This window comes from Rattus norvegicus, chromosome 8, assembly GCF_036323735.1.
Source record: "Rattus norvegicus strain BN/NHsdMcwi chromosome 8, GRCr8, whole genome shotgun sequence".
NCBI classification, from domain to species: Eukaryota; Metazoa; Chordata; class Mammalia; order Rodentia; family Muridae; genus Rattus; species Rattus norvegicus.
The window spans coordinates 95,546,829-95,561,022 of record NC_086026.1 but is presented as its reverse complement, the minus strand read 5'-3'; the positions used below and the strand labels follow the sequence as shown (position 1 = coordinate 95,561,022).

General features: G+C 40.3%; 1 protein-coding gene across 5 annotated transcripts in view; it reads left to right on the top strand.

Annotated features, from left to right (window-relative positions):
• The window catches only part of Ibtk (inhibitor of Bruton tyrosine kinase), a 73,806-nt gene that overhangs the window by 18,413 nt on the left and 41,199 nt on the right, over window positions 1-14,194 (top strand). For 2 of the 5 annotated variants that reach the window (XM_039082545.2, XM_063265559.1), the window contains exons 5-12: window positions 1,804-1,914; window positions 3,259-3,429; window positions 5,494-5,611; window positions 5,699-5,879; window positions 7,954-8,077; window positions 10,098-10,275; window positions 11,860-12,034; window positions 12,977-13,579. In XM_039082545.2, coding sequence (XP_038938473.1) covers window positions 1,804-1,914; window positions 3,259-3,429; window positions 5,494-5,611; window positions 5,699-5,879; window positions 7,954-8,077; window positions 10,098-10,275; window positions 11,860-12,034; window positions 12,977-13,579 — 1,661 coding nt within the window. Of the gene's footprint in view, window positions 1-1,803; window positions 1,915-3,258; window positions 3,430-5,493; window positions 5,612-5,698; window positions 5,880-7,953; window positions 8,078-10,097; window positions 10,276-11,856; window positions 12,035-12,976; window positions 13,580-14,194 lie in introns of those variants that run through there. The other 3 variants (NM_001427757.1, XM_039082546.2, XM_039082547.2) reach the window with 2 other exon arrangements.

Below are 14,194 nucleotides of genomic sequence, written 5' to 3'. Positions count from 1 at the left end.
TCCACCTTCCTGATGCTGTGACCCTTTAATATAGTTCCTCATGTTGTGGTGATCCCCAGCCATAAAATTATTTTGTTGCTACTTTGTAACTGTAATTTTGCTACTGTTATGAATCATAGTTTAAATATGTGTTATTCAGGATATCTGACATGGGACCGTGAAGTGGTTGAGACCCATAGGTTGAAAACTACTGATTTAGAGTATTGGAAAAATATTTTTCCTTTTCTGAGGTTTTTTGTGGTAGAGTTAGATTTTGTGGCTTGAGTAGGGAACTTTGGCAAGCAGTTAGGAAATAATGGGACCCTTAAGGGAGGGACCTAGAGTATGAGTCTATCTAATGGTCCTATTGTATGTGCAGTATAAAAAACTGATTCTACTCTACTTGATGCTATGAAGTTTAGAACAATACATTAAAAACCAAAAACTTCACTAATGAGGGGACATAGTTTCCGTGAAGCAATCGAGGATCAAAGAGGTTTATGAGATAGACAAGCTCTGTGGACAGGAGCGTATTCTAAGCTTCAGTCTGGGAAGAAGAAGCTGGATGGCTCCCTGCTGAGCACAGTTAAGCCACTGGAACAAGAGCTGACTGCAGTGTGATACCAAATGAACTGAATGTCATGGGGCAGAGATAAGGCCATTATATGTTCTAGAGAACTAAAGGGAAAAGCCAGGTCTGATTGATTAAAAATACAAAAATGAAAGGTTCTGCTATCATGGATTATCTAGGAATGGAATAATAATATGTAATTGAACCACATATATTTGCTTTGACTCATAGAATAATTTTTTATATATATATTTTAAGTTTAAAACCTTGGGATTAGATTTAGATTTTCTTTTACTTGTGGAATTTGTAGTACAGCTAAATGAGTATTTTATGTTGCTCTTTTTGGACCGACATGTTGTGTTTATAGATGCCTGAGTGTTCATGGGTTTATGTAGCTTACCTTATAATTTTCTTATTTTCCAAAGGATTATGACTTCCTGGAGAAGGATTCTAGGCTTTCTTTCTTTCTTTTTCACGTGTGTGTAACTTGAGAAGGAAGGAGTTGGAGAGTAGTAAGGTAGAGTCATGTAGTGCTACAGTGAGGGCAGCAAATGTGGCCTGTGGGCTAGCCTGTAAGCACAGGATGCTTGAAACTCCTGTGAACTTACTCTTTCTACTTTCTAATGGTACAGTCTGCCCTCCCACACGCTTGCTCCTAGAGGCTCTGAGTGCTAAGTGTGTCAGCAGCTGGTGGAGCCTTGGGACCTGAGAAAGGAAGTTGGAAAGAGAAAGACTTGAAAACGCATAAAATTCTTTAAGGCTTTCTAATGATATTGAAGCTATATTTGATAAAAACAGAGATCAAAAAAGGACATAGTTCTCCCCAACTGTGCATCAGTCAAATGACTGCTGTCTAAAAATACTCTTTCCATGTTTCTGTTTTATTAATAGCATAGATTCTATATGATAATCTTTGTTCTCCATTTTGCACTCTGCTCAATTCTTGTTGTTTGATAACATCATTAAATTGGACAACAAAGGACAATTACGTTTTGTCATTGAGGCCTGCAAGCTTACACTTAATGTTTAATCTCGTACTTGGCTGCTTTTTATGTTCACCTCCCATGTGGATGTTTATACACAGATATTATATAAAGTGAGGCATTTATAGTTCTTATTTTAGAACACTCATAAAGAGAATAGTATAGTGAGCACACTATAAATTATACAATTAACAATATTCTACTTTAAAGAATAAAATAAAAGGATTTTTCTCCAGACTGTTTTAATAACGTAATTCTGCTTTTCCTTAGGTGGTGCTTTGCAAATTTCATTCAGTGTTTCTGTCCCAGCAAGGGCAGGTTTACACCTGTGGCCATGGTCGTGGAGGACGGTTAGGCCATGGAGATGAGCAGACATGTTTGGTAATTGAGTTGTTCCATAGTAGATGTTAGTAAAGCCATGATGAATTAGAAACGTCACTTAGTTCCAACTGTGAGGCCAACATAATCTACAAAATTAACAATAGTTTTAAGAAATCTGTTTCCTATTATATAGCATACAAATTAAAGACTTAGATATACAGTGAAAGTATCTCAGATATCTGACCTACAGGAAATATTGAGTCAGGAAATATATATACAGTATGTGCATGTGTGTATATGTGTATATATACATACACATTTATATACATACATAAACTTATCTATATGTGTATATATAAATTATAGAGTTGAAATTAAAGGTCCGATTAAATATAAAACCTTTTCTCTGAAATAGTAGCTTATTTCCTTAAACTACTTTGTTAAAATATATGTGCTCTAAAAAATGAGCAATATCTTATATATAATTAGAATGTGAGTTTTTATGTTACTAAAACTTAGTGGTAATTGGAAGGAATCTAGTTTATTATATACCAGGCAAAGGTTGATTTGCTTTTTTTTTTTTTTTTTTTTTAATGAGAAGATGTCTAGCGTGTTTATCATTTATTAAGAGAAAGCTAGCTCGTTAATAACCTTCACTGCTTGAGGATTTGGTATACTGCTGTTACTTTTAGTATGTCTCACAGTGGTCCTGCGAGCGCAGGGACCATTTATTGACTGCTTTGGTCTCAGATAAGGGAAATGAGGTAAAAAGTTAAAACTTGATTGAAATCAAATAGCTAGTAGGTGACTAAGGGGAGCTTTGAGCCTAGGGCAGGTGGCTCCAGAGAAACAGGATAATGTTCGTTTGCTTCTTCCTTCAGGGGAGTCTGTATTCATGTCTCTCTTCCCTAAAATATCAAATAATGGGGGCTCCTTTTTCCCTGTTCTTGCCTTCTAAATCTACATTTGGGATGCGACACAGGCTTGAAGCACTTGAGTCTCACAGGACCCCTAAGCAGGCGCTGCTACGCCCGGCATTATGAGAGCGACCACTCAGAGTCACAGAAAGGCGGTCCACAGGCACACACGTGCCATGTGATACACACACACACACACACACACACACACACACACACATGAGAGAGAGAGAGAGAGAAGAGAATTTTTAAAAATGTTTTAAAACTCGAATTACTTTATTGAAGTTCACTACTGTCTTTTATCTATTTTGCTCATAAGCCACAAATATAATTTCACTAGCTTACCTGGTCTTAGATAAGATGGAGACTTAAACTCTTGAAGGTATAGTCATAGCATTTTGGATATAATGCCAGAGATTCTATGTGCATTTTTATAAATGGTTCCTACAGACAATTGTATTCTAATGAAGTTGACTTTGTTCCCTAGGTCCCCAGGCTTGTGGAAGGACTGTCTGGTCACAGTTGTTCCCAGGTGGCAGCTGCCAAGGATCACACTGTTGTGTTAACTGAAGATGGATGTGTTTATACATTTGGTCTCAACACGTTCCACCAACTAGGAATTATTCCTCCACCTTCCAGTTGTAATGTACCCAGACAGGTAAGCTTCTGTTTGTAACCAGTTAAGTGTTTGTTTGCTATAAAACATGGATAAAAGTCGTAACTTTTGGAGTAATTACTTAGTTAACTTCATCTTCAGTGACACATACTTTTTTGATCTGACCCATGTGGCTTGCTTGGGCCCCAGACCGTGGCTGGCAGCAGTGAGAATGAAGAAAGGACATACAGTTGTGTGTAGGAAAGCTTGAATCAAGTGGTCACCTGCTTACTCGGATGAGGGTAACCTACTCCACCAGCATCCCAGAGCCTCTGCACGTTTGTTAGGTGCAGCAAAGGGAAAGGCTTAGCTGGTCTTGGTAGGAGGTTTTGTAGGCTAGAGTCTCAGGCTGTAAGTCTGGGAGGGGGAGGAAGCTGCAGTTGCTGATCTGTGCACACACATACTCGGGCGTCTCGGTCAGGTAAGTCTGTGCCACTCCTTGGGGGTGAGGAGTTAGTCTCCCTCTGCATGTCTGTGCCCACGTCAAAGGTGCACTTAGCTAAGGGTCTCCCTCTCTCAGGGCTTCCTATGGTTCCCACTTTTTTCTTTTTCCATGAGAAAATTACAGTACAAATTTGCATTCATTCGAAGTTAAAAATAAAAGCACATTGGACGTTGGGCGTTTGGGGGATTACTTACTAAATTACCACAGAGTTAAGTTTTTTGAAGATTTAAAACAATTATGTCTGCATGTGTGTGTCTCTGTGTGTGTGCACCAGAGGGCAGGTACTTTGGACGTCAGAAGAGTCGGCTAGACCTAGAGTCATAGGTGGCTGTGAACAGCCTGACATGGCCCTATGAACTGAACTCACAGCGACAGTCTCCACACAAACTAAATGAGCTCTTAGCCCGTGACCCATTTCACCTGCTGTAGATTTAGCCGTAGTATTAGATACAGAGATGAGCCTGGTTTGAGTTTTCATTTTGTTTTTCTTTTTTTGGTTCTAGGGTTGAAGTCAAGATTCTTACAAGCTAGACAATATTTTTAGTACCTAAGTTTACTACCCTCAACTCTGGAATTTTTTAGTTTGAAACCTAAATGATTATTTTTTTTAAATCAATCAGTATAACATATACCTATGCAAGCAAAGCACTACAAAAGCCTTTGCTTCTTTAATGTGTCTACTCAGATGTCGTCACACATGCTTGCTTAGCTGAGGGTATGTGGTTCAAGGTCCACCGTTCCAGCACATGACCACCATCAGAAGGTGCCCATTCCCCAAATACAGAAACCTTGTCCATGGAAATACTCTAATTAATGCAGAGTTCTCCAAATTAATGTGTAATTAGACTCATCACCTAAGACTGATATTCGCAGTGCACCACACTTTAAGTCTTCTATGTTAAATTCCTTTTTAGCTTAGTCCTCTGATTCTAAAATTATGATTGAATTGACCTTTTTAGTTAGGTATGGAAGGCTTCCTCTCTTCTGGACTGCTAATGGATCAGTAGTATTACTCCAGGAGATTTGTGTGGAGTGTCTGGTTGGATAATTTCAAAAAGATCTTTGTTCTCTAACTTACTGTCAACTTGTGGATATTTAGTTTTGTGGAGTTCTGGGCACCTTGGAATTCTGAGTTGATAAAAAGCTTTGATTTTCCAGGCAGGGGTCACGTGACAGTATTTGAAGACAGTTTAAGCAGGAGTGGGATGGTGAGGCTGATGGCTGCTCTGGTGGGTAGAGTCCAGATATGCACAGACATTCCCTCCTGGAAGAAAGCCCTCGGGCTGGAATGTCAAGCTTGCTACTGTTGTGAGACCGTGGATATTTCAGATTTAAAAGTTACTATATATGTATATTAGAATGGCTGTTTTGTATATTGCTTATTATTGCTAAAATTTTAACAATTTGGGTTTTATACAGAATTAGTTTGGTTAGTTTTTAACGCTGATGACCGAAAATGGCTACATCACTGTGTTCTGAGGATTTGAATCTTGTCATGAGTGATGAATGTGTTAGCAGTTGCTAAGGCTGAAGCAATGAGGAGGGTGTACTTGTACCTTAGAGAAAATTGCACTAGATTTTAGATACGTAGTCAACTGCAGTCTTACTTGTCATTTAAATAGATACAGGCAAAATATCTGAAAGGAAGGACGATCATTGGAGTGGCAGCAGGCAGGTTTCATACAGTGCTGTGGACTCGAGAAGCCGTTTACACACTGGGACTGAATGGTGGACAGTTGGGTAAGAAATCTTTCATGGTGATATCCAAACACTGCAGTATGATCTTAGCATAGGCATTTAATGGCATTTGTTTGTGTACATTTTTAGGTCACTTACTGGACCCCAATGGAGAAAAGTGTGTCACCACTCCTCGCCAAGTCTCTGCCCTGCACCATAAGGATATCGCTGTGTCTTTGGTAGCTGCAAGCGATGGCGCCACAGTCTGTGTCACCACACGAGGCGATATTTACTTACTTGCAGACTATCAGTGCAAGAAGATGGCAACTAAGTATGTACATTTCTGGGAAGGAGCCTGTCACTCTAAGACAAGAATTCAGCGCTCTAGCTGCTTACCAGCTGACAGCTGCATGCTGTGCTCTGTGAGAAGACGGAATGAAGGGAAACTAAGAATGCTTTCTCTGATGATGTTGGTTTTGGACAAGGATCCAAAGTTTTGCTTGCATATTATAACATAATATTTTTGAATCATATTTAACTGAGATATGTCCCGTAGAGTTTAGTTTCCTTTATAATGTATCTGGTACACATAACTAGGCTAACCATCATTCTTGGTTTATAACATGATCACTATTTCATCTATAGGGTTTGATATCTTTTTTTTTTCCTTTTTCCCCCCCTACCTTTATTAACTTGGATATTTCTTATTTACATTTCGATTGTTATTCCCTTTCCCGGTTTCCGGAGCAACATCCCCCTAACCTCTCCCCTTCCCCTTCTGTATGGGTGTTCCCCTCCCCATCCTCCCCCCCCATTGCCGCCCTCCCCCCCATAGTCTAGTTCACTGGGGGTTCAGTCTTAGCAGGACCCAGGGCTTCCCCTTCCACTGGTGCTCTTACTAGGATATTCATTGCTACCTATGGGGTCAGAGTCCAGGGTCAGTCCATGTATAGTCTTTGGGTAGGGGCTTAGTCCCTGGAATAGGCTTTGATATCTTATATACTATGTATTAAAAAGGATCATTGCCATAAATGCTCTGTCCAGCCTTACTCTTTCCATCTCACTGTGCTGCTGCTCTTGTCCAGTGTAGGCTGTTGTTGAGCATGCTGGAGTAACGTGGAGTAGACTAGCTGGTACTTGGGATACCAGAGAATACAGAATCAAATTTAGGCATGGGTACACATGCCAATTGTAATTCTCTGCCTTGTACTTATACACAAACTCAGGACTTCACCTCTGGTTTTATTTAGAGTGATACAAAATATAGGTGTTTAAAAATAATTTGGAAGTAATCTTGTGTTTCTGGTAGTTGATTGATTTGCGTCTGATTGACAGCAGCAGTGTGTTGTCTCAGGTCTTTCCACAGTAATTACCTCTGTAGGAAACTGTTTCACACTGGTGTCTCAGAGCCTTGTGCAGTGTCCGTTTTACTATATCTCATTAGAGTAGGTCGTCCAAGCATGGACATAACAGTGCACAACTACAGCTGATCCCTGGGGAAAGGTAACGTGACCTGTGGAAATACTGCCTCAATTTCAAGGCAGTTAGGGATGTAAATGTGGATGCAGCAGACTTGTTCTTGCCCGTGTGAAGGCGATGGCGAGATGGTGATGTCATCACATTGTTAACTCTAAGCTGAGTTCGCCAGACGTCAGCTTACCACATCCTATCTTCCCTAGTGACATTGATTGTAGGTTGCATTTTAGTTTCAGAATCATGAAAATGTGGTCATACGTGTTTCTTAGAATCAATTAAATAGGTGTGAGCTGACTTTTGGAGTGTTAAGTTGTAGTTTTAATCAGCATTTATAAAACATTTTAAACATATTAAATTGTGTAAATATGCCTTCCTTTCAAATTTTCAGTAAGACATTGTTTTGATAGAGATGAAAGTACTAACGGTAACTTTGAAAACTTGTTTTTTCAAAGCAAGTAAACTTACTGAGAGGAAAGACAGTGGGAGAGTAGCAGTTGGCAGGCTCTCCAGTGTCCAGACAGACAGAGGCAGACAAGTGTGTGGCCAAGGGCTGAGTGATTAGCAGTGACCGTGACTTTCATGGCATGTGTGCCTGCTTAGGTCTGGCCAGATTCAGTTCTCATTTCTATTTTATTTTAGTTTTTTCTGTTAAGATGCAGTTCTATTTAGGAGCTGATAGTATTCCAGAGCACGAAACTCTAAATGAACATGTATCTTACTTAGCAAGCAGGGTCTGGGTACTCATGGAGTGGAGGCTTTGAGGGGACAGTCGTGCCATAGGAAGGAAGAGCTGCCTGGGGGGAGGGACTGTGTGAGTGCAGATTGCACCTTTCTGTCTTCCCTAGCATAGCAACCACTGCTTCAACGGTCGTTTCTATGAAATTAAGTGCTTTAGAGAATGTTAATTATGATTTTTCTTTTTCACTCAGACAACTAAATTTGAAAAAGGTTCTTGTCTCTGGAGGTTGTATGGAATACAAGGTTGATCCTGAACACTTGACAGAAAATGGGGGTCAGAAAATATGCATCCTTGCTATGGATGGAGCTGGAAGAGTGAGTAGCGTTTTCTGTTAAAGACTAGTATTGTGATTTACATAGACCATGGTAATATGAAGTGTAGTGCCTGGCTTTGGATGGTTGCTACTGGTGCTCCTGCCCTTCTGTGACATCCTATTGTAGAACTAGGGTTGCAGAGACACACAGGACTGTCTCTAACCCAGTGGTGCACACCACTGCAGCCTAAAGGTTCATTTGTTCATCAGATGAAAACAAGAAGTTTGAAGTATTTGGTATGTAAACTGAATATTGATCAACAGCATTGAAAGATAGTAGAAAATGTCAATTATTTCTCTTAACAGTAAATAGAGGATGTATTACAGATTTGGCCATAATTGCAAGGATTGTCCCAGTTTTGGTTTTCTGTAAGTGTATATACAGTATGTGTCTGTGTGCAGAGACTACGATGCCCTTTATTCTACTACACCTGTAAACAGCAGTGTGCTTCTAGATCTTAGCTCTTAAATATAATCTTTATTCTTGTGCAAATGTATCAATACCTTTCTCTAATAAAGCTAGGGTTAAATATCTTAATTTTCAAATTATGTTTTTGTGAGCAGATGCACGTACAAGCACACATACACAACACGCAGATGCTGGGGTGCACTTATGTGGACGCCAAAGGAAGAGTTAGGGGAGCTCCTCTCTTCGTACCACGCAAGCCCTGAGTATTGATCAGGTCATCAGACTAAGCAAGCAGCTTTACCTGGGAACCCATTTCACCAGCCTAAAATATATTTTTACATAAAGATATGCTTAATACAGACTCAAAATTATGTTATAAATTATAGATATCTTTTAAATTTAAATGGTATTGTAAAGCTTAAGTATATTTAAGTTTAATACTGTGTATTATATATTACTAACACTGATAAAATTACACTCTGTGGCTACGAAAACAGTTTTCTTATAAAACAATGATATCAACTATCTTGTGAGGTATAAGTCATGGTCTGACATCTTAGGAACTGAGCAATCAGGTCAGGCATATTTGCCAGTGTTACAGAGTGTCCCTTCTCTCCTGTGCAACACCACGACCTTTGCATAGCAGTGCGTTCCTGTGGTCCTAGCTGGAGGCTGAGGCTGTACTTGCTGCTACAGTCAGTGCCTCTTGGGCTGCTCAGAAGGCCCTGTTTCAGCCCCACCCCTCACAGATAGACAGACACATGAAGATGTAATTGCAGCTCCACCTGCTGTGTGTTCCTAAGCATGAGCTGTAGCCATTATTTTCCTAGTGGGAGCCTGACGTTGGCAGGTACTATTTTGTGCTTTCCTTTAAAAAACAAAAAGAGTGGTTATGAGGAGCCATACTTTTGGAAATCATCAGTTTTAACTGGGTATGGTGGAATAGCCCTTTAATCCCTTTTACAGGACAAGGAGGCTGGCACTCTCAGGCTAGCCTGGGCTGACTAGGAAGTCTGTCTTTAAACCAGTCAGCACCTCTGAGCAGTTTTACGTTTAGAGCATGGCAGGTGCCCAGGCAAAGGCATTGGTGCTGCAGGTGGAGCTGCAGCCTCCCTCTCCATCCTCTGTGAACCTTAGCAGTACTCCCTTTCCAGTGCCCAGAACCTCTGAGAAGCTTGACACTGCGGTGACTTCTTTAGTTAAGCCTCTTTTAGTGATAATTAAGTATGTCTTCCTTTTCTCCTTGAGAGTGGGTTAGGTTGAGTTTGGTAATTATCTGACATTAAAGCATGACTCTAACATTCTAGTGTGCTGCATTATTCCAACAGGACTGTTTGCCCCACACAAGTCATGTGGGAAACAGCACCTCCTTCAGGAGTGTCATTGAAACACATTTTAACATGTGATGTGGCATAATCTATTTCCTAAAAAGTGTAGTCTAACATCGTCTTGATTTTTGTGGTCTCTCTCATTGCTGGGGAAGAGTAACCATGGAAACACACAAGCTAAAGCTTTTAGTCTGACAATGCTGTTTTTAGTTCAGATGTGCTTGTCACTGAACTGATCTGATGCTGTGTGCTTTATGTTGTGCTGTGCTCTGGTTTCCTCACAGGTATTTTGCTGGAGATCGCTCAGCAGTTCTCTGAAGCAGTGCAGATGGGCCTATCCTCGCCAGGTCTCAATCTCCGATATCGCTTTAAATAGAAATGAAATTCTGTTTGTCACACAGGATGGGGAAGGATTTAAAGGGAAATGGTTTGAAGACAAAAGAAAGAATTCTGAAAAGAAAGGTCAGTTAGTATGACTGCACTTAAGTACCCTAGTCAGCCTTCGATGTGTTGGGTACCGCTCTGCTGACCTCTAAGCTGTGTATTTGTCTGTGTGGTTAGTTCAGCGCCTGTTTGCCACAGACTGTAAGGTCACACATGGCACAGGGCATGAGTGTCCCTCTCTGTCATTAGCATTTAATATATTCTTTGGCATTGTGGTCTTTCATTATGTCCTCTCGAGTCACTGAGTCACTTGTTATATGCTTAGAGTATCTTAAGAGCATTTATGACTGCTCATTGTTAGAAACGCTTCAAAATTATAAAGCATGAAATGGGGAGTTTTACATTATATTGATTTGTTGTGTTTTATCTTTTTATAGATGACTCAAGTCTGTAACCTGCAAGGTGTAAAAATATGGGATTGACAGCTTATAGAGCCAAGAGATACCTTTTATGTAGCGTTCCCTGAGACAGATAACTAATATAAGTACTCATGAGTTTCTTAAGAGCAGGGGATGGGAATAGCTGAGAGTTAGAGGAAACATGGTGACGTCCAGGAACCTGGAATAGACTGCCTTTGAGAGTGTAGCCAGAGTGTGGGTCTGTCTTGTAAGAAGACTTGCAAATCTTCAGAGTTTTTGCATCATTCTCTTAGTGGTCTGACACAGAGTCCATGATCTCATGCTTTTCTGTCCTGGTGACTAGCTATCTGTGAGACCCCGTCCCCTTCCCTTACATTTAGCAGGTACCACGTCATGTTACTCCTCTCTTAATTTACTAAAAAATATTTATTAACTTAATTTATGTATATGAGTACACTGTCACTATCTTCAAACATACCAGAACAGGATATTTGATACCATTATAGATGGTTGTGAGCCACCATGTGGTTCCTGGGAATTGAACTCAGGATCTCTGGAAGAGCAACCAGTGCTCTTAACTGCTAAGCCCCATCTTAATTTTTTTTTAATCATTCCTTTTCCCCTCTCCTGATTGATTGTATTAGTCCCAATCTATACCATTTTTTATTATTTCTGTTTACTTAAAGTAATAGTCTTTGTGTTTATTTTCTCATTTAAAATTCTACTGTTGCCAGAATAATTGTTATAGGTGCCATGTCTACATGGAAACATTTCCTACTTTGTTTTTATAGACTGGATCTGACTAGTTATTAGTCATACTTTTATTGCATGTTCTCAATACTCTTCTTAAGGATGGGGACATTTTGTCCTGACTCACAGTAGTGGCACAGTGTGGTCATTTGGGTATTTGCTCAGTGCTTGCAAGAGAATGGAGGGAATGTGTAGTGACACAGAGGTTCATACAGAATTAGTATAGGTAGGCATGCCCGTCTGAAAGTTAACTTCGGCTGCAGTGTGGAAGGTGTATTTGTTGGGAGAAGAAATTATGGCTAATTCTGGAAATTCTCTGTGTAATTACACAGATCGCAATGCTATGTTGAAGATGGAGAGGTTCTAAATTCTTTAGAAGAACTTCATGTGTATGAAAGATACTTTTATATTTTCACATCATTTTTCTATTCTAGTTACTCTAATTTCATTGCAGCCTTGATTAATGATAGTTCGTTTATTTTCTTTTTAGCAGACATTTTACCAAACCTACATCATTCCTCATCAGATGTGTCTTGTGTCTCTGATACAAATAGTGTGTATGAAAGAATTCGACTTGAGAAACTTCCTTTTGCCCATAGAGCTGTTAGTGTCAGCACAGATCCAAGTGGGTGCAACTTTGCAATCCTACAGTCAGACCCTAAAACAAGGTATAATTGTCTTTAATATATTATGTTTTTAGAAGGAATAATCATTAGACCATTTTTTTTTGTTCTTTTCAGTAGCTCCTGATGCATATTTAATTGAGGAGCTGTTATCAAGATCTGTAGAGACCGTCAGCAAATGGATATGGTACAAGAGCAATCAGTGGGGAGAGTGTGTCTTCCCCTTAGTTTATACCTGATTTTGAAAACATTGAAGACAAATGTGTATGCCCACATAGGATCTGTCTTTAGTCCATGCTATACTTGAGGTCTCAGGTTTTAAAGAATGTACTATAAATACTTCTGAGGTAGTGTGTAAAAGTTTCTGACTTTTGAATATGATAATTGACAAGAAAGAGGTCATGTGTATGGTCATGTGTTCTAAGTATACTAGGAGAAAGAGAAGAGCAGCACCAGTGGCATTGTTGAAGAGGGAGGAAGACCTGGATGTTGGGTGACCATCCATCCATTGTGGTTTGCCCAGGTCCCCAATTTAGCACTGAATGTGTCATAAGCTGGGAAACCTCCCAGTCTGAGGCAGAGTAAGGGCATTAATCACTTCCCTTGATAGTGATAGGGAGGGCATACAGCACTCAGGGTTGTAGACTGATCATATATATATATATTCACTTGCATGAGTAACTATGCCTTTTAGTTTTATTTGCTTAGTTTCTGTTATTTTCTCTCACATAAGTTATGTGAGAAAGGAAAAACCTGGGAACTTTTCTTGTTTTTATTGTTTTCAGTTGTTTAACCTTATGCAGACATGAGTAGAAAGATTGATAGAATATTTAACATTTTGGGGTTGATATTCTTGTATTATACCAAATGCCAGAATTGAATGTTTCTAAGTTCAATTTAAGTCAACCATTTCTTTTCAAGAGAATCAGTTTGGGATCCATTTTCTTGTTTTCATCATAGTAGTAATTATCTTTGCTTCATTTCTAGCCTTTATGAAATTCCAGTTGTGTCTTCATCCTCCTTTTTTGAAGAATTTGGCAAGCTCCTGAGGGAGACAGATGAAATGGACAGCTTCCATGACGTGACCTTTCAAGTTGGCAATAGACTCTTCCCTGCACATAAATACGTTCTGGCAGTGCGCTCTGACTTCTTCCAGAAGTTGTTCCTTTCAGATGGCACTCTTTTAGAACTGACAGATGTTTACCGGAAAGACGAAGATGCTGCAGGGTGCCATCTCTTTGTGGTGGAGAAAGTTCATCCTGACTTATTCGAATACCTCTTACAGTTCATGTATACAGATACCTGTGACTTCTTAACGCATGGCTTCAAACCAAGAATGATCATGAACAAAAAGTCAGAAGACTCTAAGGGCTCCCCAGAGTCTCGTCTGCATGCTGTGAATTGCCATGTGGATGATAAGCAGAAGTCAGCATTTGAGGTGTACAGAAGCAACCAGGCTCACACACTTAGTGAAAGGCAGAAGAGCAAACCCAAGTCTTCTAAGAAGGGAAAGGGTGTTGGGGAAGATGATCCTGTAAAGATGTTGCAAAATGTCGCAAAGAAGTTTGGCCTCAGTAATTTGAGTAGCAGGTACAGTTCCTCATCCTGTGCTCCCCAGCTTGCCTCTTTCAGACCTCCTTTGAAGCATGGTTGCTTGTGTTTCCTTTCACTCTCCTGTCTCCAGCTTCCCTTTGCCTCTGGGGTAGCAGTACATGGCTGCGCACCTTTCCCTCACTGCTGTTTTCTGGCAGTTATCACTCAGAGACTCCTTATTTAGATGAAAGAACAGAAAGGTGGCTGCTGGGCTCCAGTGCTGTGCGGGGAGTCTGTAGTGGAAGAGTGGCAGGTCCTGTTGTGTGCTGGCTGGAAAGCTCTCTGGTCTCAGACCTGCGCACTGTCTGCCTTGTTGCTCACCCTGGCCAGGGCAGGTTTCTGTGGACCTCAGGCTCTCAGTGTGGAAAGTGCCTGTGTTGTTGATAAAGGCTTGCATGGAGTTATATACCGTGTCTCACAGCCCGTCACCACAAATCAGTATTGATGGTTCCTTTCCCTTACAAGAGTGCCACGTGAAGCTGCTTGTGCTAGTCTAACCTGTCATGGCTTGGAGCAGCAGGAAGGGGGTGTGCAGTGACTCCTGTTGGAAAGTAAAGAAGACTGTTACAGCTTTCATTTGTGGCTTCTCAGAAAGGGTATTAGGCATATTTT